Raw genomic sequence first — 22,765 nt, forward strand, 5'->3', positions numbered from 1 at the left:
TTGATGGACAAAATAGCCTAAATAGGGTTTCACAAAAAAGTGCCCAAAATGCACAGAATTTGCGTGTTTTAACAAGAACTGGAGTAGGCTATGTCAGAAAAGAAAACGAAGACTAATATTTATAGAAAATGTACCCATTTAAACTTGTTTTATTATTCAGTCAAGTACAAGTGATTGCAATAGGCCTGTGTGTGTGTGCTTTGAGAAATATCTTTATACTGCAAGGCTATATTTATTTTATTTTTTATTTATATATTATTTTATTGCCATTCCCTGTTTTCATACAGACGTTTAGTTTGCTAAATACATATATAAAAAAATTATTGGATATTGAATGTGAAAAGGAAATGGTTCTTCCATAACACTGCACTTTAGATGTGTGTGAATTACCCACACCTGGAGTAATTTATATAGTTCTATTTTATAGCGTTTATCTGTTCAAAAAAAAATGTACTATGCAAATTGTAAAATGTTCTATTACAGAAAATATATAAAATAAATATTTGTGTGTGCTGTAAAGTGGTTAGAAAAAATGAAATCGGAATCGGCTAAAATCGGTATCGGCAGGTCAAACTTAATGAAAAATCGGAAATTGGAATCAGCCCAGAAAATTGTAATCGGTGCATCTCTACTATACGGTAATGTCTCTACTGTGCGACAGAGAGTCGCGTGGTTATGACGCAATTGTTAGCCTATTTTTACAAAAACGGCTTCTACGGGGCCATAACGGAAGATACAAGGTAATGGAGCCTTTTATACATTGTTGTGTTTCTTTAGAAATAAATAATGGACAAAGGGAGTCTTTAAACACCTCAGATGTGAAGCTATTCCCCGTCAATTGATGCCAAAATGAATGGGAGTCAATGGAATGCTAACAGCAGGTGATGGCTTGCAAGCCAATGGCTGCCCCCATGGAAGGTATGCTTTCCAGGTGCTGGCTTACCCCCTTGGGAACTTCCCGACCTCAAAAGTTCGGCTGGCATCCAGGCTATCAGGTAATACTAATCCCATGCGAATTCGACCCGTTTAAAAGTAGTTTTCTAAAAAGCTAAACTTTTTAGCTTTAGGTAAGTGCCCATTACCAACAGAATCCAATCAGAATTAATTAATTTAATTAATAAACTGTTTGACCGGACCTAACTGTTATATATAGGTTATATGTATATATATGTGTTTGCACACTTGATATCAGGAAGCAACATGATATTCACATGACAACAGGGACGGCAGTGTGTAAATCGAGTTACCCCTCCCACTTCTGCTAGTTTTACAGAGATTTCTTATCCCGTGCAAATTGTCCATTAATATTACAGACGTCCTGTGGCAAAATTACACAACCCCATCTACCCTTGTAAAACGAATCCCGTCCGAATAGGCCGTATAGTCTGGTATGCTGCGATAGTGCCTGCACCTGTGTTTCGTTACAGGACTATATGCTGGCTCTCTATACAAGTTATTATTTATTTTGAACAAATTGCAGCATTCTGCGTTGGTATTATCATGTTAATTAGGGGCCTCCTGCTGGAAGCTGCATGCCTCACTGACTGTGTGTGTGCCATTGTTATTTTTACCTGTGTTGTGCTTGTGTATAATGCGCTTATGGGCTGTGTACAGTAATATGTTATGCACCAATATGTGAGTGCACCAATATGTTATTGTTGCTTCAATATCCTCTCATTGCATTGCACTGGTCTAATGCCATGGCATTAACCATGTGTTAGTTGGTGCTGAAGGCGCCGGCGCCGTCTTGGCCGATTGCCAGCTGACTGGTTAAGTGTCTCCACTAGGTCCAGTGGCCGACCTAGGGGGAGCTTGGCGCTCTCCTGCCACGGCATGTGTTTATACTCATTCCTTTTCAACTCTTTTAGATTTGGGGATTGTGTCATTTTTACATGTAATTTTGTACCCCAAAGCGTCAATTAGTGACACGATGTCGAGAGACCTACCTCAAAAGGGACATTGCATAAGTTGCTGTGTAAAACCACCTCAGAGTCTTTACATGTATGCTCTCACTCTTAGAAAGATTCTGAGGCAATATCGCTTGAGAGCACATGTGCCATTGGCTATTGCAGTTGCAATAGCAGGAGTCAATCAGGCTTCAGCATATTCGGAGAAAGGAGTTTCACCAAAACGACAGATAGTGACACAATGTCTGATTCCCTACTCTCAGGGAACCATGGTTACGTTGAGTAACCCAAGACATTCTCTCTACCGCAACTGACCTTAAATTGTAGCAGTGAGAATAGTGTTGCGTAGGATGAGGTACCTTGGCTTTTTTTTTTTTTTTATAACATTAGACAAACCATGATGATTTGGCCAATTTTTTTACTCAATGTAAATTAGACATTAAGTACATTTTAGTACATACATAAAACATAAGTAAAATTATTAATATAACGTTTTTCTAAATGTGGAAACGTACCTGTTTCAGTAATGATAATCAATATTTTTGTGTACACGGTCTGACAAGACAATTTTAGATTTTTAACTGGAGAAATATAAAGAGATCAGCTTACCAGCCATCTTGAAGGTTCTGGCACATGTTTAGCTTAATTCTTAATCAATATTTATTTTAAAATTTTGTGTGTAAATGGTCCTTAAAAACGTTGAGGAGGATGGCAACATCAGTCATGGACCCATGGGCATTTTTCCCCACTCTATTTTCATTATCATTACATATGAATATCCAGTCTGTCATTTTTCTGTCATTTGAAAACATCTAGTAGAACATCTATTTTTTTCCAGAATATTTTCATTTGAATCTTTTTAAATTACAACATAACATACATTCATTGCTAGACGCATTGCGGTAATTATAATTTTAGCAGAAAATGTAGTAAAATACAATAATAATTCATTCCTTTGTTGAAATTACTCTTTGTGCAAGGTAGAGAAAACTAATGTCTTTTTATGATGAATAAAATGAACTAATTATGATTTTTTTTTCATATTACTAAATTACATGTTTCATATTTAAAATGATTAGTGCTGCAGTTTTAATGGTTTTGTGTGAGAATGATCCAAGTATATATATATATATATATATATGTTTCAATTACAGCCCACTTTCAGCTACTTTTCTTTCAACTTTTCTGAAGAAAAAAAACCATTTTTTTTTTTTGTCAAACTCATAAGGTATTCATCTAGCTTGAGTAGCTTCACTAAAATTGGCAAATACAAAACTTACACTATAAGTTTACACTATTAGGACAATTGGGGACATGCTGGCTAAATGTTGTTAGAAACTTTTTAATATATAAAACTGTTCTCATGTAACCAACAAATATGATGGCAAAATGTCAAAAAGCATGTGGCTGTATAGCAATGCTTTGGCATACAGACATACAGTGAGGAAAATAAGTATTTGAACACCCTGCTATTTTGCAAGTTCTCCCACTTAGAAATCATGGAGGGGTCTGAAATTGTCATCGTAGGTGCATGTCCACTGTGAGAGACATGATCTAAAAAAAGAAAATCCAGAAATCACAATGTATGATTTTTTAACTATTTATTTGTATGATACAGCTGCAAATAAGTATTTGAACACCTGAGAAAATCAATGTTAATATTTGGTACAGTAGCCTTTGTTTGCAATTACAGAGGTCAAACGTTTCCTGTAGTTTTTCACCAGGTTTGCACACACTGCAGGAGGGATTTTGGCCCACTCCTCCACACAGATCTTCTCTAGATCAGTCAGGTTTCTGGGCTGTCGCTGAGAAACACGGAGTTTGAGCTCCCTCCAAAGATTCTCTATTGGGTTTAGGTCTGGAGACTGGCTAGGCCACGCCAGAACCTTGATATGCTTCTTACAGAGCCACTCCTTGGTTATCCTGGCTGTGTGCTTCGGGTCATTGTCATGTTGGAGGACCCAGCCTCGACCCATCTTCAATGCTCTAACTGAGGGAAGGAGGTTGTTCCCCAAAATCTCGCAATACATGGCCCCGGTCATCCTCTCCTTAATACAGTGCAGTCACCCTGTCCCATGTGCAGAAAAACACCCCCAAAGCATGATGCTACCACCCCCATGCTTCACAGTAGGGATGGTGTTCTTGGGATGGTACTCATCATTCTTCTTCCTCCAAACACGTTTAGTGGAATTATGACCAAAAAGTTCTATTTTGGTCTCATCTGACCACATGACTTTCTCCCATGACTCCTCTGGATCATCCAAATGGTCATTGGCAAACTTAAGACGGGCCTTGACATCTGCTGGTTTAAGCAGGGGAACCTTCCGTGCCATGCATGATTTCAAACCATGACGTCTTAGTGTATTACCAACAGTAACCTTGGAAACGGTGGTCCCAGCTCTTTTCAGGTCATTGACCAGCTCCTCCCGTGTAGTTCTGGGCTGATTTCTCACCTTTCTTAGGATCATTGAGACCCCACGAGGTGAGATCTTGCATGGAGCCCCAGTCCGAGGGAGATTGACAGTCATGTTTAGCTTCTTCCATTTTCTAATGATTGCTCCAACAGTGGACCTTTTTTCACCAAGCTGCTTGGCAATTTCCCCGTAGCCCTTTCCAGCCTTGTGGAGGTGTACAATTTTGTCTCTAGTGTCTTTGGACAGCTCTTTGGTCTTGGCCATGTTAGTAGTTGGATTCTTACTGATTGTATGGGGTGGACAGGTGTCTTTATGCAGCTAACGACCTCAAACAGGTGCATCTAATTTAGGATAATAAATGGAGTGGAGGTGGACATTTTAAAGGCAGACTAACAGGTCTTTGAGGGTCAGAATTCTAGCTGATAGACAGGTGTTCAAATACTTATTTGCAGCGAAATCTTACAAATAAATAGTTACAAAATCATATATTGTGATTTCTGGATTTTTTTTTTTTAGATTATGTCTCTCACAGTGGACATGCACCTATGATGACAATTTCAGACCCCTCCATGATTTCCAAGTGGGAGAACTTGCAAAATAGCAGGGTGTTCAAATACTTATTTTCCTCACTGTATTGTATAAAACCATACCCTGATAATATCAACTTGGTTACAGTGCCACCTAGTGTATAATAAGTAGGTTTAATTTTTTTTCCATAATATAATCACTGGGATGCTACATACTATTCAACTTGTAACAGATTTGCTGCTGTCATGCTTGACCCTGTAATAAAAAAATAAAAAATAAAAATAATAATAATAATAATAATAATTCACACTCATGAATTGACAAGGAATAATTATTTTAGTCTGTATTTTGCCCAACACCGGAAGTTGCTACAGTACAGAAGGACGTTATTGTGTCATAAAAGAACAAAAAGAGAAACAGCAGACATGATCTTCAAATCTAAAAGTTGCACAAAATTATGCAGCCATGCATGGAAACAGAATGTTTATTTTTTTAATCATTATCTCCTTAAAATCAAAAGGCACAATAAAAGGCCCTGAGGTAATGAGGCCACAAAGGTTTTATGTCCAAAATACTAAAAATTCCATGTTTTCAATCCTTGAATCCAAGTGCCACTTTATAGCCATTCATGCAAGTACAGGAATCAATATACTGCCAAGGCAAATCAGTTATTTTGAGGCATTTACCAAAAGAAAATCATTCACAAGAAAAACAAAGTTTTGTCTGATAATAAAACGACTTGGCTTCAGAAAACGTAAGTGTACTTGATTGATACAGTTTAAAAATAATCTAGAGTCAACAAAAATTGAATTAAATTCATAACACACTCATTAAATAATCACAAAATTGTTAATTAAAAGAACAATGACATTGTCTTACATTACCACTGCCCAAACTGTTGCCATTCCTAAATATACCACAAATCAACTGACAGTCTTTAGGCTTAGTTCAAATCCTGAACTCTGCTTAAGGTCTTTGCAGTCTTTTTTTAGAATTTGTTAAAAAAAAATGTTTTACAGATTAATTTTACAATAATTTATTTTAAGTATATAAGACAGTCAGCAACTAAAATAAAACAAGCGTTTAAAATGGAGGAGCAAGACCCTCTTTCCTCTTTCCCTCAACTACATTTACCTTTTTATTCCTTGAAATATAATTTTTCAATGTTAAGCTTGGAGATAATTTTCCCTTTTCTGCCTGGATCTCATAAACCCCTCTCTATTTTTCCCTATTACAGTACAAATGTGCAACAATCAAAATAAGTAAAAGAGAGGGTAAAGAAAAATAAAACTGAAGCAGCACTGCTTAAAATCTAAATTAGAAAAATCAACAAATGGACATATTATTTGGTCTGTAAAAAACACAAACTCAAAAAGTAAAGGGTAAGTGAAGGAAAAAAAGTAAAAGATAAACAGTCAGTTTAATGTAGCCCTGTATTTAGATTTGGCACTTTTCCTTTCAGCAAGTAGAGAATTGCATCGGAATAAGTGAGGAGAGAATAAGAGCGAGAAAATAGGAAGAAAAGAGATGGAAAAGAAGGGGATGAAAAAGGCTTTACTGTACAGCTACACCAATAAATGAGGTACTCCCGATGTGGTAGATATGGTGCCACATCAAGGTGCAGTAGGAAAAAAGACAATGACATGAAAAGTCCTGAGGGTGTGTACAAGAGCTGAGTGAAAATGATGGGTGCAACAGAGGAAGGCTCAGATAATGGCGTTGGTGCCACGAAGGCCAACCCCACGGGCAAACTGCTCCAGCAGGCCTGAGATGGCACCAGAAGGGCTTGGAGATGACGATTTAAGTCCTACTGTAGAGCTATAGGCTGAAAGGAACAGCTCCCTCACTGCCTCCAACCTCACCTGCCTTTCAGGTACAAATGTGCACCTAGAAAGAAAAGAGAGAAGAAAACACAGAAACGGCATTTATCATATTCTCTCCCTTCACTCAATGATGTCATTTTTGTGCTTTCCTCCCACACAAAAACACAGCTCAATATGTACAAAAAAACCTTCATGTATTTTGAGATCCTACAATATCAGAAATGAACTAACAGCTATTACATTTCTGGCATATTTACAGTTTTACACCAGCTGTCATGTTTCCATACACAGAATTAGTGATGTTAAAACTACACCACGATAAAACAATATACACTGCTCAAAAAAATAAAGGGAACACTAAAATAACACATCCTAGATCTGCATGAATGAAATAATCTTATTAAATACTTTTTTCTTTACATAGTTGAATGTGCTGACAACAAAATCACACACAAATTATCAATGGAAATCAAATTTATCAACCCATGGAGGTCTGGATTTGGAGTCACACTCAAAATTAAAGTGGAAAACCACACTACAGGCTGATCCAACTTTGATGTAATGTCCTTAAAACAAGTCAAAATGAGGCTCAATAGTGTGTGTGGCCTCCACGTGCCTGTATGACCTCCCTACAACGCCTGGGCATGCTCCTGATGAGGTGGCGGATGGTCTCCTGAGGGATCTCCTCCCAGACCTGGACTAAAGCATCTGCCAACTCCTGGACAGTCTGTGGTACGCCACGTTGGTGGATGGAGCGAGACATGATGTCCCAGATGTGCTCAGTTGGATTCAGGTCTGGGGAACGGGCGGGCCAGTCCATAGCATAAATGCCTTCCTCTTGCAGGAACTGCTGACACACTCCAGCATGAGGTCTAGCATTGTCTTGCATTAGGAGGAACCCAGGGCCAACCGCACCAGCATATGGTCTCACAAGGGGTCTGAGGATCTCATCTCGGTACCTAATGGCAGTCAGGCTACCTCTGGTGAGCACATGGAGGGCTGTGCGGCCCCCCAACGAAATGCCACCCCACACCATTACTGACCCACCGCCAAACCGGTCATGCTGGAGGATGTTACAGGCAGCAGAACGTTCTCCACGGCGTCTCCAGACTCTGTCACGTCTGTCACATGTGCTCAGTGTGAACCTGCTTTCATTTGTGAAGAGCACAGGGCGCCAATGGCGAATTTGCCAATCTTGGTGTTCTCTGGCAAATGCCAAACGTCCTGCACGGTGTTGGGCTGTAAGCACAACCCCCACCTGTGGACGTCGGGCCCTCATACCACCCTCATGGAGTCTGTTTCTGACCGTTTGAGCAGACACATGCACATTTGTGGCCTGCTGGAGGTCATTTTGCAGGGCTCTGGCAGTGCTCCTCCTGCTCCTCCTTGCACAAAGGCGGAGGTAGCGGTCCTGCTGCTGGGTTGTTGCCCTCCTACGGCCTCCTCCACTTCTCCTGATGTACTGGCCTATCTCCTGGTAGCGCCTCCATGCTCTGGACACTACACTGACAGACACAGCAAACCTTCTTGCCACAGCTCGCATTGATGTGCCATCCTGGATGAGCTGCACTACCTGAGCCACTTGTGTGGGTTGTAGACTCCGTCTCATGCTACCACTAGAGTGAAAGCACCGCCAGCATTCAAAAGTGACCAAAACATCAGCCAGGAAGCATAGGAACTGAGAAGTGTCTGTGGTCACCACCTGCAGAACCACTCCTTTATTGGGGGTGGTCTTGCTAATTGCCTATAATTTCCACCTGTTGTCTATTCCATTTGCACAACAGCATGTGAAATTGATTGTCAATCAGTGTTGCTTCCTAAGTGGACAGTTTGATTTCACAGAAGTGTGATTGACTTGGAGATACATTGTGTTGTTTAAGTGTTCCCTTTATTTTTTTGAGCAGTGTATATAACGATAACATCTTTCTGCAGTAATGATATTATAGACTTAAGTGTTTGTTCCATATAGTAGTGATCATTTCACATTTATGCATTTGGTAGGACCTTTCATCCAAAGTGAATTAGGATGACCATGACCTTGGACGTGGCTAGCCCCATGCTCTACTACTTGAGCAACAGGAACACTTATCCTATTCACTTTGAAGACTTTACATTCCACTGTAAGAGTTTGTATTTTACATTTCAATTTCCAAATGCCCTACTAAGACATTGCTTATGCCATATGGAATGAAGGATATATCTGATGTATAAAACTCACCCTCGCTATGTCAGAATATCTCTACTTCCATACTGGTAGGCGAAAAACAGTATATGAGCTGTGTAGTATGTCCGAATTCTCATAGTACTCATAAAACAGAAGGCGAAAAATACCTGGTGACCTGCTACTTATGGCGAGATTTTGAAGTGCGCATACTATAGAAACTTTATTATCCCATGAGGCCATAGGAGAGGATTTGTGAATGGAGGAGAAGAGATGCAACTGACAACGTAGGTTACATGACAATGACAACATGGTGGATGTAGTACGTCTGAATTTCATTCATACTACACACATTCATACTATACAGACCATACTTTTTTAATGGTCACAAAGTAAGTTTCAAACCAAATGTAATACCTACTACACAGTAAGGGATTTCGGACGCAGCAACTGACTGAAATTGCATTTTGTGACATTTAGCTTGTGTACATGCTCTATAAAGAGCGCTGACTGCATGTGGCTTTGCATGATTAGCTGCGAGCATAGGATCATCGAGCATAGGATAGGCTACCCAAATATTAAAATTCTGTTAATTACTCATCCTCTTGTCATTCCAAACCAATAAGACTTTCAATTTCAAAACACAATTGAAGATATGAGTGATTTCTGTCCCTCCACTGAAAGTCCATTCCACCAATTGATACTTCATAAAGAGATTGTAAAAGAAATCGTATTGAATCAAGTGGTTTAATCTAAGTCTTCTGAAGAGACACGATCTCTTTAAATGATGAACAGATAATATTTTTGACCTTTATTCACATATAAACATTGATTAGTGCACTTAGATAGAGAATATTGAATATGGTAAACAGAAGCTTAACCATACGTACTTGATGCAAAAAAGCAAACCTCTTTTGTTATTTCTTAAGCTTAAACATGCTTGTGTGACAAGCAGAAACAAACTTCATTGACAAATCTCAACAGTTTGAATCGTCAGTGTTTTGGGTGAATGGAGGGAGGGAGAGAAATCTCTGACTTCATTAAAAATATGCTTATTTGTATTTCGAGATGAAGGAAGTCTTATGGGTTTGAAATTTTTGGATGAACCCTTCAAATGCACTTGAATGATGCAAAATTAATGTAAACAATCAGTTATGTCTAAAGGGATTGTAAACAGATGTTACAAAACATCTTATATGTCAGAATAGATCTGGACATTAGGTATGCCCATAACCATAAGGAACTGCAGCCTTTAGATCTGCCGCTGTCTATGATGTCATTAATAATAAATCAAACACCAATAATGCTGAAAAACAAAACAAAAAAAAACTCACTGCTCTTGTCTAAAACTTTAGTAGCTATAATATGCCCTCTTCAGTTAGATACTTAAAGCATTCTTTGTTTATTGCTTCTAACGTGTTTCTTTGCTCTTCTTTATTACTGATTTCCTTGTATGTTTTGAAGTTGACCACATCACTACATGCTGTTGTTTTATTTTATTAGTTTTAATTATTGTAATAGTACATTCAAAATGAAATTTATTTATAATAATACTCAATATTATTGAGTATTATTCTCAATATTAACAATACTCCTTAAAAAAGTAGTTAGGTTAAAGATTCAGTGAAGTAAATCAGTTTTTTTACAATGAAAGACCAAGAATTCTTCACATCTTCCAATGATGAAGCTGGCTTGGGAGCCTATTCCTATCATGAAAATCATGACTCATAATATCTAGTTTTTTTTTCTTTTTTGTAAATATAATATATTGCTCTTTTAATCTCCTTATTACAACTTTGTCATTTCTTTTACATGCAAAAATGCTGTTGTACAGAGAGAGCACATAAATAAAGCTTGGAACAAGTATTTCTGATATCTGTTAAACTACACAGCATCAACCGGCTGGGTCTGATGAAGCAGAATGATAAAAATGGATGAAATAAAAGAGAATGAGGCAAAGAAGGGCTAAATTGTATATAGCTATGATCTTTGCAAACACCTTCTTACTTAAAGTGAATTAAAATCTAGTGCACAAATCATCTTAGTGGTAAACCACAGGACAAGTAGCGGAGAATACAAGAATACAGTGAATAGGAGGGGTTGGAGTGTGTATGAGACTTACATTCGTCCACTTGGACCCTCATCCTGGAAGCTGAATGGAAAAGGAGACTCTGAGGGCACCGGGGGAAGATCATGGATGCTCCCACATCCTGAGACAATCTGCCAACTGCCATAATCTGTGGATAGCGAGGAGCCTGATCGAGCATACTCGACTATTGGTCTGAGATTGAGAGAGACATTCAAAGTATTAAAAGATTAATAGAGCAAGAACATTTTTTAGAAAAGTTAGAAAGGACAGGTCATTTTGGCCAGTAGGGTTGATCCAATAAAAAATGTTTGGCTCTTTGGTACTTAAAATTATTATTAAAGTGTGTATGTGTCGACAAATTTCATCTTTATCTAAATTATACAATATCATTATATTATCATTCACACCTTTCGATCACTAAACTGCTCCATATAATTACTTGTATCCACTTTCAAGTTCAAGTTCAAGAACAAGAATTGGTTCTTAACAGTTTACTTTTGGGTTCACAAATGGGTCTAAATTGGTTCTTTTACAGAAGACTAATATCATAAGGTGCTTTCATTGTACACTGAAAGACAAATTGGTTGGTATAAGTCCTTCAAAACACAGACAAAACAAATTCATCAAGTTTCAAGCAAAACAAAACACAAGCATTACAAAATAAACTTTACAAGTACCCACCTCCTTCCTGGCACAGCTAATGGGGTGCTTCCCGCGGGCCGTGTGAGATTTTGATCTGAGTGGTTGGATGAGGAAGAGCTTGAGGACTTAAAGGACCCCAGAGGACTGGCCTCAGTGATAACATTAGGTATTCGCTCCTCTGAAGTGATCGGTCGGTTCCAAAGCACAGAATTAGAAGACAACGGCATGCCCTTCCTCCTGTGATAAACACTAAATAAGTCAACAGTATTTAAAACTGCAATTGTCAAGACAATTATTTACTCAAATAAAATGTGAACATTTTTAGTTAATTTCTGTGATTATTATGGATTGTTTAATGCATTAAAAATAATGATTGTAATCATTTGTAAACATTAGTTCAATCATGACTCTCGGAATGAATTTAACCAGCATTTATTAAAAAACATGACATGTACATAGGCTTGGTCTTGGTGGACTAGATCTGCTAGGCTGCTGCTGCTGGACGAGTGAGGATACATCTAAAAATTCACATGAAAACAGTGAACTGAATTCAGGCTGCTGCAAGGAAACATAGGGAGACCCCCCATTGTTAGTTCATGTAACTAATGTATTAACTAATGTTACAAATGAGACCTTATTGTAAAGTGTTACCATAATAATGCAGCATCCGTTTTTCCCTCCACTCCTGAGGTTACGCCTAATATATTTTCTCCACTTTCTGTGGCTAGATATGTATGCTCACAGTAGAGTGCTGCTCTCCCTCGGCCGAGTGAAGCTGACCAGAGCACATATCTTATGATTGGCCACAGTAACATGTGCTTGTCTTACACAGGTGTAAGTGCATTCATACTATTAAAGTGCCATTAAAGGTGCTTATTTTGTTAGCCCTACCCGCTAGAAGCCTGTGGTCCAGTGGTAATCAGATCTGTAGCTTCTGCAGGTAGACTGGAGGGAGCAGATGTATCTTCTGTGATGAGAGAAAAATCACTGCTCAGACTTGTCACACTACCCCGATCTCTGGACTCTGAGAGAGATAGAGAGAGACGGAAAGAAAGAAAGAAAGAAAGAAAGAAAGAAAGAAAGAAAGAAAGAAAGAAAGAAAGAAAGAAAGAAAGAAAGAAAGAAAGAAAGAAAGAAAGAAAAAGAAAGAAAGAAAGAAAGAAAGAAAAAGAAAGAAAGAAAGAAAGAAAGAAAGAAAGAAAGAAAGAAAGAAAGAAAGAAAGAAAGAAAGAAAGAAAGAAAAAGAAAACCATAAAACAGCAAGCAATGTATAATAAAGTCTGTAGTCTATTTAAAAAACAATCCTGCAGGGACAACCACAATCAGGAGTATCTACTATTGGCTATGTATACTAGACAGTTCTTATAATCATAGTATACATATTCACTGAATCACTAATTTGAATTAAAAGCTATTGTGAAACTGCAGTAATTTAGGAAAACAGGACTTACTTAACTGGCAGAGGTCATCAACTGTGAAGTCAGCATCTTTGAACTGAGAATTTTTTCTTCTGTTAAGAGTTATAGAAAAGAGAAAAATAAAAATAAATGGCGGAAAGTACAATAAGACAGTCAAAAGATGCAATGCAGAACAGAATAAGTTTTTCATCAATTTGGTATTTCAAACTTTAATTTATGAAACAGTCACAGAACCTATAAATATGTTGAACTTACAGCCTGCCTTATTAGTGGAATTTGACAAAATTTTGAGTGCAATACAATTGGAATGTATTTGCTAAACAATTTAATCTATTTTTGCTGTGTGGGAATAATACATTAAACATTTCACAATTCACACTAATTAGACAAACAATCTGGGAGGAGCTTGATTTTTATTTAAAAAAATGATCTAATCTAAAGTTGTGAAAAGTTATCAAAGAAATAGAAATCCATATGGCCATTTGATTTGGAGGTACAGACACATTTAGAGGAAGAAAAAGCCTTTTTCGTTATCAGGCTGGTGCAAATTTCACACATATGGAATTTTGTAAAACCTGTATCTTGTTCAGGTGTTATACATAATTTGTGATATTATGCAATGCCTATAATTACTGATGGTCCTGTAGATATGCCGAATTCAAAGTTCAACATATATTTGATAATTACGGACCTATGTACTCCAAAGAATCTTCCTGCACAGTTTTTTTTTTTACTTAAGCAAAAATCCAAGGATTAGGTTGTAAAATTAGGTTTCGCAAACAATAATAAAAAAAATATTAACTAAAGAAACACTAATGTAAAAGCAAAGTTGTTCAGAGTGAAAAAGGTTTTGATTTTTTTGTTGAGAAAATACAATTGGAGACAAGAGACCGTAATTCCAATGGTACAATACTCCTGAGTCTACGATAAACACTTGAGAAATATAGGCCAAAATGCTTTTTTGCCAAATTGAAATATTTCCAGTCATTGATCTATGGAGTGCACTGTTTATGTTGAGATCATGCAAAAAACCTTATAGTTTGCAAACATACTTTATGCCATCTTAAATATTTTCTAAAAATTCCTACAAATTTTCCACAGACCCCCAAGAGTTAAATAAGCCAGCTGCATGTTGTTTCCAATTAAGCTTGTCTAATAGCTACTGTACGTTGGGGTGGGCAACTCTGGGCCTTGAGATCCACTTTCCAGCAGAGCTCAGCTCAAACTAATCAAACACAGAACCTATAAATATGTTGAACTTACAGCCTGCCTTATTAGTGGAATTTGACTAAATAAAAGTGAATCAAAGTTCTAAGAAAGAAAAAAAAGATACATTTCTTAACATGTAGGTGGCTCTAAGCCAAAACATTTTTTTTTTTTTTTTAAATCAAGGTGAGAACCAACCTGTACTGAAATTACTGGTTGTTATGCAACTTTAAAAATCACAGCCTTGTAATCAACCACATGTGGTTGCACCAAAAGGTCACCTACCAGTAATTTCAACATTTTCTTACAATTTTTGCATGTTTAAAATAAAAAAAGGTTAAAAGCTTACATTTAAAAAAAAAAAAAAGCTTATTGTTTCTATTTAGATTCAAAGACTATCAAATTGCTATATTCTAAATGTACTCATGAGACACACAAAGATTATTCTTATATTTAAAATCATAAGTCAGATAGCTTACCTTTGTTTCTTTTTGACTGAAAATGTCTCACAAACAATATGCTTCAGAAAATTGAAGCAGAAAAAGAAAATCTAGGAGAGAGAATATCAAAACTTAAATTGTTTTCATACAAAATAAAATGATAAAACACAACACTCTTGACTTATATGTGCAATAAACACACAAATAATCATCTATACAATTCTCACACATGAACAATGACTGGACGGTGCACACCAAACCATAATTACCATATAAATCACATAGACTCTATTCCATTCAAAAGTAACAGACAATTTCATGGTGTAGGTTTAAAATAGGTGAAGTCTCACCTCCTCTCCCTTAGAGAGCCGGTCAGGCAACATGTGACTAGTGAAAAGGACACAAAAAAAATCAGTGACAATATCCTTATATTTTATTGCATATTTAATTATGGTAGATCAAACATCACTTCCTGCAGACATATTTTCTTTTTATTCACCTTTCAGACATTATTATATTATATATAAAAATTATATTCATGTTGTTGAACAAAATGTGAAAAACAGATACCATTGATACCAATGTGGTTACCATTACTTGAAGATGCTTTCGTGTTTTGTGATTATTGCTTGCAAATTGAAAACTGCCTTTTTTATCTAAAAAAAACTAAATAAAAAAAATAACATTCGAAATGAATCAAAGGGAACACTTAATGGCGTGTAGCTTTCTGGGTTTCTAACAAATTAACGTCATAAAGCTGCTATATAGTTATCACATAATTTACAGTCACATGGCAGACTGCAGGTCACATACTTCCTGGGCTGCATGTGCCAGTCAAACAAGTGCCAAGAGATGAATGAAAATGTTAAAGAACTGCTCGGTATATCAGAACTCCTTACAGTGTTAGTTGTGTGCATTTAGTAATATTAGGGTTAGCGTGATCATGCATTCAATGAGTTTGGTACTTTAGTACCATTAAATGTTACCTTTGTGTGATTTATTTTATATTTTAGAGCAGAGGTCCCCAACCCCCGGGCCGCAGACCGGTACCGGTCCGTGGGACATTTGGTACCGGGCCGCACAGAAAGAATATATAACTTAACGTATTTTCCGGACTATAAATCGCTCATTCTCATCGCGATTACACGCCGCATCAGTCAAAAAATGCGTCATGAAGAAGAAAAAACATATCTAACATATCTATAAAAAACTAAGTCGCATTTATTTAGAAATGTATTTCACAAAAAAAAAAAAATTGTTACGGACGGGACAGACGTGAGCACTCTGAAAGCGGCACTAAAAGACTGGTTTAAAACTTTCACAGAGACCTCAAACAGAAAGCACAAAGCCTGTCTTTAAATTTAATTTCGTTTTGTATTAATTGTATCTTAATTTTAATCAATGTTTCATCAACCAATTGGCTGGATTTAATAAATAAGAAGATATATAAATATATTAGAAAATAGATCATCACGACACGGAGGCGCCGGCGCGTGAACTGGAGCTGGTCTCATAAATTAACCAAAACTCATTGATAAGGTAGCCTACTTGCCTCACAGACCTGAGACATATATAGAAAGTTTGAAATGTCTACTTTTAAACAGAACAATTCAAAACGAAAGAAAACTGACTGTTCTCTGCTTATGTAGGCTAATTCGTATGAAATGTGCATTTCTCTCTGGCGCGTTCACTACTGCGAAGATCGCGAGTCAGCATCGTCAACTTCATCTTTGCACAGAAAACACTTATTATTAAACAATTAAAATGTCTCCTGCTATATTTTACATATTCATAATCATTCATTTTGCCGGTTCTTTGTGACAGCTTTTAGGTGCTTTATTGGCAGCGCCACCCTTACATGTTACATGAACGCATCAGCACCGAAAACATGGAGATTTTTTTCTTTTGGGGGCATTTTGTTTGTGTTCAGGCTTTCTCAGTTGTCTTTAGGCGCGATGTTACGAGGGCGCTGCTAATAAAATTGCGAGTAAGCCTACACATTGGATTCACGTTTATTATTATATTTTAAAAATATCCCCGTTTTTATGCCGGTCGTATCATTTTATTTTGTTGTATTTAACCGCCACACCTTAAAGGCCGGTCCGTGAAAATATTGTCTGATATTAAACCGGTCCGTGGTGCAAAAAAGGTTGGGGACCGCTGTTTTAGAGAAATTAAAGTGAAAAGAATTATCAGCTTATGCCAGTCGTTTAATATTGGTACATTCCAAAACACAGATGTGTAAGTCAAACAGGAATGAGACTAACCCAAAAAGAAACCAGTCATATGCGATAGTCAGGTAAAGGATCTCAGACGGCTCCAGACTGGCATGAATGGCACCGTCCTATGAAAATGCAAAATTAATTCAAACATTGAACTCTTTAAACTTAATAATTGCCAAACATTAGCCACAACACAAAGAATTGTAAGGATAGGAATGGGGGAAGAAATGAGGGTAGTTAGCACTGTGGGGTGAATAAAGTTGAGTAAAATGAGGTCAGATGTAATGAGAGACGGATGGATGGATACTCACTGCCCACAAAGAGAGTCTAAGCAGGGACACAAAGAGGGGTGTCCTGTCCCAGCCTGATATACAGTGCACCAGTAAACCATTCTCATCTACAACACACAACAGGCCACAACACACCAAATAATTATCTAAAACTATACAGACGAGTAAAACCTGTTGTACAGTTTGGTGAGGACGTGTGTAAATATAATAGTTTACCATCAGAGTTGATGATGTGTAGAAGCAATTTCAGGTAGTTCTGAGTCTGCTGCACCAGGTCCCATGACTGAAAAACACAAAGGCCATAATTAAATTTAAGAACATAAATCTGTGGATCACCATCCTGCATTCTTTATTAACCTCTGTTAGAGTATTAACCATTAAGCTACACTGTTTATGATACCAATGACATTTTTCAAATTTTTCATTTAATTTTGTGGAGACACCTAAAAGCTACCAGTAAATACAATCCTCTCCCTCTAGGACTAATTCACTCTCAAATGATCCAAAAAGTATTATTGCGGGCAGTGTAGTTTGCATTTTGAATGTGAAACCTTCCAGCAGAGTTTACATACAGCTTGTGCCGTTTCCTTAAACCCAAACAATTCCTGTTTGTCCATCTAAAAGACAGTCAATAAAGTTGATGAGGAGCTCTGAGAACCTGGTATTCACTCCAGTTCATGTTGAGGTTTCTTGTAAAGCAATCAGGGATTGTCAAAGGAGCATCCACATAGTCCTACACACACAAACACCCAAAAATGATGGTCAGTGTAAAATCAACTTTATTTACTCTGTCCAAACAACAATCTAGCCAAGTATGCAGACATGAAAGTGACTTTGTGTTTGTACTTGGTATGGACCTGATTCCAGTTGAAGACAAGTCCTTCTGCTGTGTAATCTCTGTCTTTATATTCCCTGAAGAATTCACATCCTGAAAACAAGCACATGAAATTACTACTATTAAAACTACAGTACAATGTACTGATTATTGCCATTTAATAAGTAGAATAGAACAAAAATTAAATCAGCATGAGCATTAACTCAAGCAAGATCTACACCTGGATAAGGCACAGAGAGTAGGGTGAAGTCAGCATAGCGTTGGGCCTTGTCCACCTTTTCTGAGGAAGTCACACTGAAGACAAACAAAATTGTAAAGAGAGTAAGAGATCACTGAGAAAGACAACACAACAACACAAACACAAAACACTGTCATGTCAACAGTGGCCAGGGTCCAAAATTAACTCCTGCAGAGTGCCAAAAGTGGGTAAATTCTCCATTTGGCCAGGAAAATGCTGCATTTCACAGTGTCACATGCCAGTCTGACAGGTAATAAGTTCATTGCAGATTATTTGGATTTTATTATATGTGTGCTGTGGTGGTACAGAAAACCTTACAGAAGTATGAAGTATGAAAACGTCTCCGGTTACTATCGTAACCTTGGTTCCCAGAGAGGCAGAAACAAGATATTGTGTCAGCTGACGCTACGGGAACTCCTCCCTTCTCCACTTTTGTTGAAATCTTATAGGCTAACGCCAGCTTGGAACAGCTGGCCAATTGTCGCCAAGTATGCAAATACTGACAGGCTCGCGGGCAGTATAAAATGCATGGGCGAGACAATTGCGTCAGAATCACGACTGAACACTTACACAACTGATCGAACAGCGAACACGGCGGTTAACGCAATGTCTCGTTACCGCCTCTCAAGGAACCGAGGTTATGACAGTAACCGGAGATGTTCCCTTTCGAGAGCGTTAACTTCTACATTGTGCCAGCTGACGCTGCGGGAACTGTATTAAATCCCACGTGAGAGTAGTGAAGAGAAGCCCTGAAAAAACGGAGCCAAGCTACACCAGCCACGGAAAAGACAAACAGTCAGCCAATAGCCGTGCCGCTAGGAGTGCTCGCATCTGAAAGGTGGAACTAGACCAGTGAGACATCAGCTCTGACCCTATCAAAATTTGCATATACAAACGCAATGAAAGCAAAGGCTGCACTGATCCAGGGCAGACACAACACAATAAGCACTCAAGCATGAAAGTAAAACACAGTGTCAAGGCGGTAGCGGTAACAACTGTATTAAGCACTAGTAGCCATATACACAGAGTCAACAGCATAGCGGTTAACCACTGCGTACAACTAGGACAGTTCACAATACATGAGTAAGGAACTTAACTCACAGAAAGCACTTGAGACGCCACAGACGGTACATCCAGCTAGCAAAATCTGGCGAAGGTGTTCTGAGAAGACCAGCCAGCAGCAAAACATAAATCCTGGATAGACATACCTCTAGACCAGGCCCACGAAGAGGCAACAGCCCTCGTCGAATGAGCTCATATGTTACGGGGACAATCCTTCCCCGTAAGCCAGCACGACAGCGTCCACAATCCAGTGCGAAAGTCTCTGTTTTGATACAGTTCACGTCTTTCCCTTAATACAGCAGCCAAAGCACATGAAAAGCTGGCCCGACTGAAGGAAGGCGGTCGCGCGATTCACATACATCCACAAAGCCCTGACAGGGCAAACAGCGCTCACGCGAGGATGACAGCTCAGCAGATAAGCAGGCAGAGGAACATCCTGTGCTTTGAAGGGTGTAACGTTAGAGAGAGACTTAGGCACATGGCCCTGTCTCGGCCGGAGAGTAACACTGCAGTCGACGGGTCCGAAGCAGATAATATCACAGTCCATGAGAACGTGTGTTAGTCCCCAATGCACTTAGCTGAAGCAAAGGCAAGGAGCAGAGACGTTTTTTAGGGAGAGCAGAGCCATTTCTTAACAGCAATCAAAACGAAGGGCTCGAAAGGCACGAGTGACACGGTGTTGAGTGTATGAGGAGGAAAAGGCTTTTTGTGTGAAGGGATGTGTGCTCTTATTTTGGAACTCACACAAACAGACACAGCATTCACACAAACACTGCAAATGTCGTCTGCAGGAGCAGAGGGGACATGATGAAGAACACGCCGCTTAGGGGCAGGGTCTCTAACAAACTCTCCCATCCATTTGGATGGTCCGTAGGACGAAGGCTTGGTAGCCGAGCCGTAGCGGCGCAGGCTTCTCCGTGGTCCGTGGCGCTACATTCTCGGTCCCGCCCACTGCCTACGGCAAACATCCGGCTCGGGCCTGAGAGCCGCAGCGGGCTGCTCAGCCGATCTTAGACAAGACGCGGTGCCGACGAAGAGAGAGACCTCGATGAGGGCTGGAACGAGCGAAGGGGCAACATTCGTGACTCATAGCCTTCGCGCTTCTGCGCCTCAGAGAAACGCTCAGTAACTGACTACACGGCGTCACCAAAAAGTGCGTCACTTTTTTCAGCCAGATGAAAGGACGGGCACAGATGCACAGCGACGGTCTCCTCGACGGGGGGCATGCACACAGAGCCTCGGCGTGGGCCAGGCCCAGGCAGGCGGCGCAGTACTCGTAGGTGCAAATCCTGCAAAGGGTAGCCATCAGATACGAGGAAGAAAAGATAACTAGTCCTCAAGTGCAACTTCAACGATGACAGAATGAAGAAAGAGATTCTGACGCAATTGTCACACTCATGCATTTTATACTGCCCGCGAGCCTGTCAGTATTTGCATTAGTGCTGGGCGGTATGACCAAAAATCCACAACACGGTATTTTTCTAAATTACACCGGTTTCACGGTATATGATGGTATTTCTTTTTTTCCAAGCATGACTGGGTGTAAAACACATTTTTCACTGAGTGAGAGAGGAAATGCTGCAGTAGATTGACTTAGAATGCCCTATTTTACTGTCATGAGTGAATATTGTACAAAAAAAAATCCACACTAGTATTATTACAGGTTTGCAAGGCTGTTTATAAAGAGGTGCCAGCAGGAGGCGCTTTAGGAGCAGCAGAAATAGCGGTTTCCCCGGTAACGGCTGTACACAAAGCAGCAACGCTCATAAACGCTGCTTTATCAGGAAATATAAAGAAAGATTCAATCGTAATAACAAAGAAACTTTTCTAAAGACCGTCAGTTCACTTCAGATGCATTAACATAAAAACCACCCACGCCGTGTTTTGATTTTGAAACGTGCAGTGCTCATGTTTATTCAACGATGTCAATGCCAACCACAAATAGATTTTCCAAAAGGCTGTGTTGATATTGTGAACCAATGTATGGGAAACACTGTAATATAATTTGACAGCTATCAATTATAGTTTAACCTATCCATCTTCAAAGTCACGCTTACACGTGCATCACTACAGTGCAACAGAGAAAAAGGACCCTCTCAAACAGTGTCGTGCCGCGTTCCGATCATTATTAAAGCGACATACATCGGTATTGCGGTATTTAAAAAATTCATATCATAACAAAAATAAACACCGGTTTTCGGTATGAACCGGTATACCGCCCAGCACTAATTTGCATACTTCGTGACAATTGCACAGCTGTTCCAAGCTGGCGTTAGCCTATAAGATTTCAACAAAAGTGGAGAAGGGAGGAGTTCCCGCAGCGTCAGCTGACGCAATGTAGAGGTTACCGCTCTCTAAAGGGAACCCATTTTAAAAATGGCTGATAGTGTTGCAACTGGAATGCATAATGTCACGTGCTTTAGCGATTGTCCTGCTGTGGGAACATGTGAAGTGTGAAGTTTATATTTTAACATTTATGTTTAATCTCTTTGGCACACAATATAGAGCATAGAAAAAAATATTTCTGAATAAATTTAGAACAATATAGAATAAAAATAAAGATGTCAATGGTAATTGTTTTGCCACCTTGGCTGGTAGGCAAAAAGTTAGTGTGAAAGGCCTACATAATTTATGGCACACGTCATTCGGAGAATGGCACATTATGTAATTTTTAACAAAAGCATGAATTTAACAGGAAGTTCACTCACTTGAGGCCAAACTTGACCTTCTTCTTCTCCACCATGAGGTCACAAATGTAGTGTATAGACAAATACTTCAACAGCTTAATGTCAGAGCCCCTAACCTTATCAAACAACTGTGAATCATTCCTGTAGAGTGAGAAAGAAAGAAAGAAAGAAAGAAAGAAAGAAAGAAAGAAAGAAAGAAAGAAAGAAAGAAAGAAAGAAAGAAAGAAAGAAAGAAAGAAAGAAAGAAAGAAAGAAAGAGAAAAAAAAAGAAAAAGAAATTATTCTCACAAAATCAATTAATAATTCAAACATTTGGCTCCTTGTGTTCCTTGCCAGCTTATCTTACCGAACTGCACAGTCATCCTCCAGAACCTCTTCAGCATCACCCAAGGTGTCATCTGAACCACCTGAAATAGTGCAATCCAACAAGTAATTTTCACAGCAACATCTGTACTGCCCCACAGCTTAAGCTCAGTCAATAACTGTAGCTTGAGCAGTTCAGACCATGTGACTGAAATGTTTCAATAATCTCTTAAATGTATTAAAGGGGTGGTTGAATATATTTCACTAACTTTAGTTAGTGTGTAATGTTGCTGTTTGAGCATATAGACAACATCTGCAAAGTTCAAAGCAAAGGGAGATATTTTCTTTTAAAGAAATTGCTTTTTAAGGACTACAACAAACAGCTGGTGAGGACTACATGACATTCCTCCCGGGTTAGTGACATCACTAACCCTAAAATTTACATAAAGCCGCCCCCGATTTATAGATTATCATGACAGAATATGCTAATCAATGACTAG

The 22,765-nt window shown here is 38.6% G+C and overlaps 1 protein-coding gene across 5 annotated transcripts in view; it reads right to left on the reverse strand.

The window, feature by feature from the left end:
• Window positions 1-5,166: 5,166 nt before the first annotated feature.
• The window catches only part of mtmr14 (myotubularin related protein 14), a 28,150-nt gene continuing 10,551 nt past the window's right edge, over window positions 5,167-22,765 (reverse strand). For 2 of the 5 annotated variants that reach the window (XM_084425016.1, XM_084425017.1), the window contains 15 exons: window positions 22,309-22,369; window positions 21,984-22,103; window positions 18,196-18,269; window positions 17,998-18,068; window positions 17,799-17,873; window positions 17,357-17,423; window positions 17,162-17,247; window positions 16,896-16,972; window positions 14,979-15,015; window positions 14,668-14,738; window positions 13,016-13,074; window positions 12,456-12,588; window positions 11,604-11,813; window positions 10,956-11,114; window positions 5,167-6,736 (listed from right to left, as the gene is read on the reverse strand). In XM_084425016.1, coding sequence (XP_084281142.1) covers window positions 6,556-6,736; window positions 10,956-11,114; window positions 11,604-11,813; window positions 12,456-12,588; window positions 13,016-13,074; window positions 14,668-14,738; window positions 14,979-15,015; window positions 16,896-16,972; window positions 17,162-17,247; window positions 17,357-17,423; window positions 17,799-17,873; window positions 17,998-18,068; window positions 18,196-18,269; window positions 21,984-22,103; window positions 22,309-22,369 — 1,481 coding nt within the window. In that variant the 3' untranslated portion in view covers window positions 5,167-6,555. The remainder of the gene's footprint in view (window positions 6,737-10,955; window positions 11,115-11,603; window positions 11,814-12,455; window positions 12,589-13,015; window positions 13,075-14,667; window positions 14,739-14,978; window positions 15,016-16,895; window positions 16,973-17,161; window positions 17,248-17,356; window positions 17,424-17,798; window positions 17,874-17,997; window positions 18,069-18,195; window positions 18,270-21,983; window positions 22,104-22,308; window positions 22,370-22,765) is intronic. The other 3 variants (XM_084425018.1, XM_084425020.1, XM_084425019.1) reach the window with 3 other exon arrangements.

Source organism: Rutilus rutilus, assembly GCF_951802725.1.
Source record: "Rutilus rutilus genome assembly, chromosome: 12".
Lineage (NCBI taxonomy): Eukaryota > Metazoa > Chordata > Actinopteri > Cypriniformes > Leuciscidae > Rutilus > Rutilus rutilus.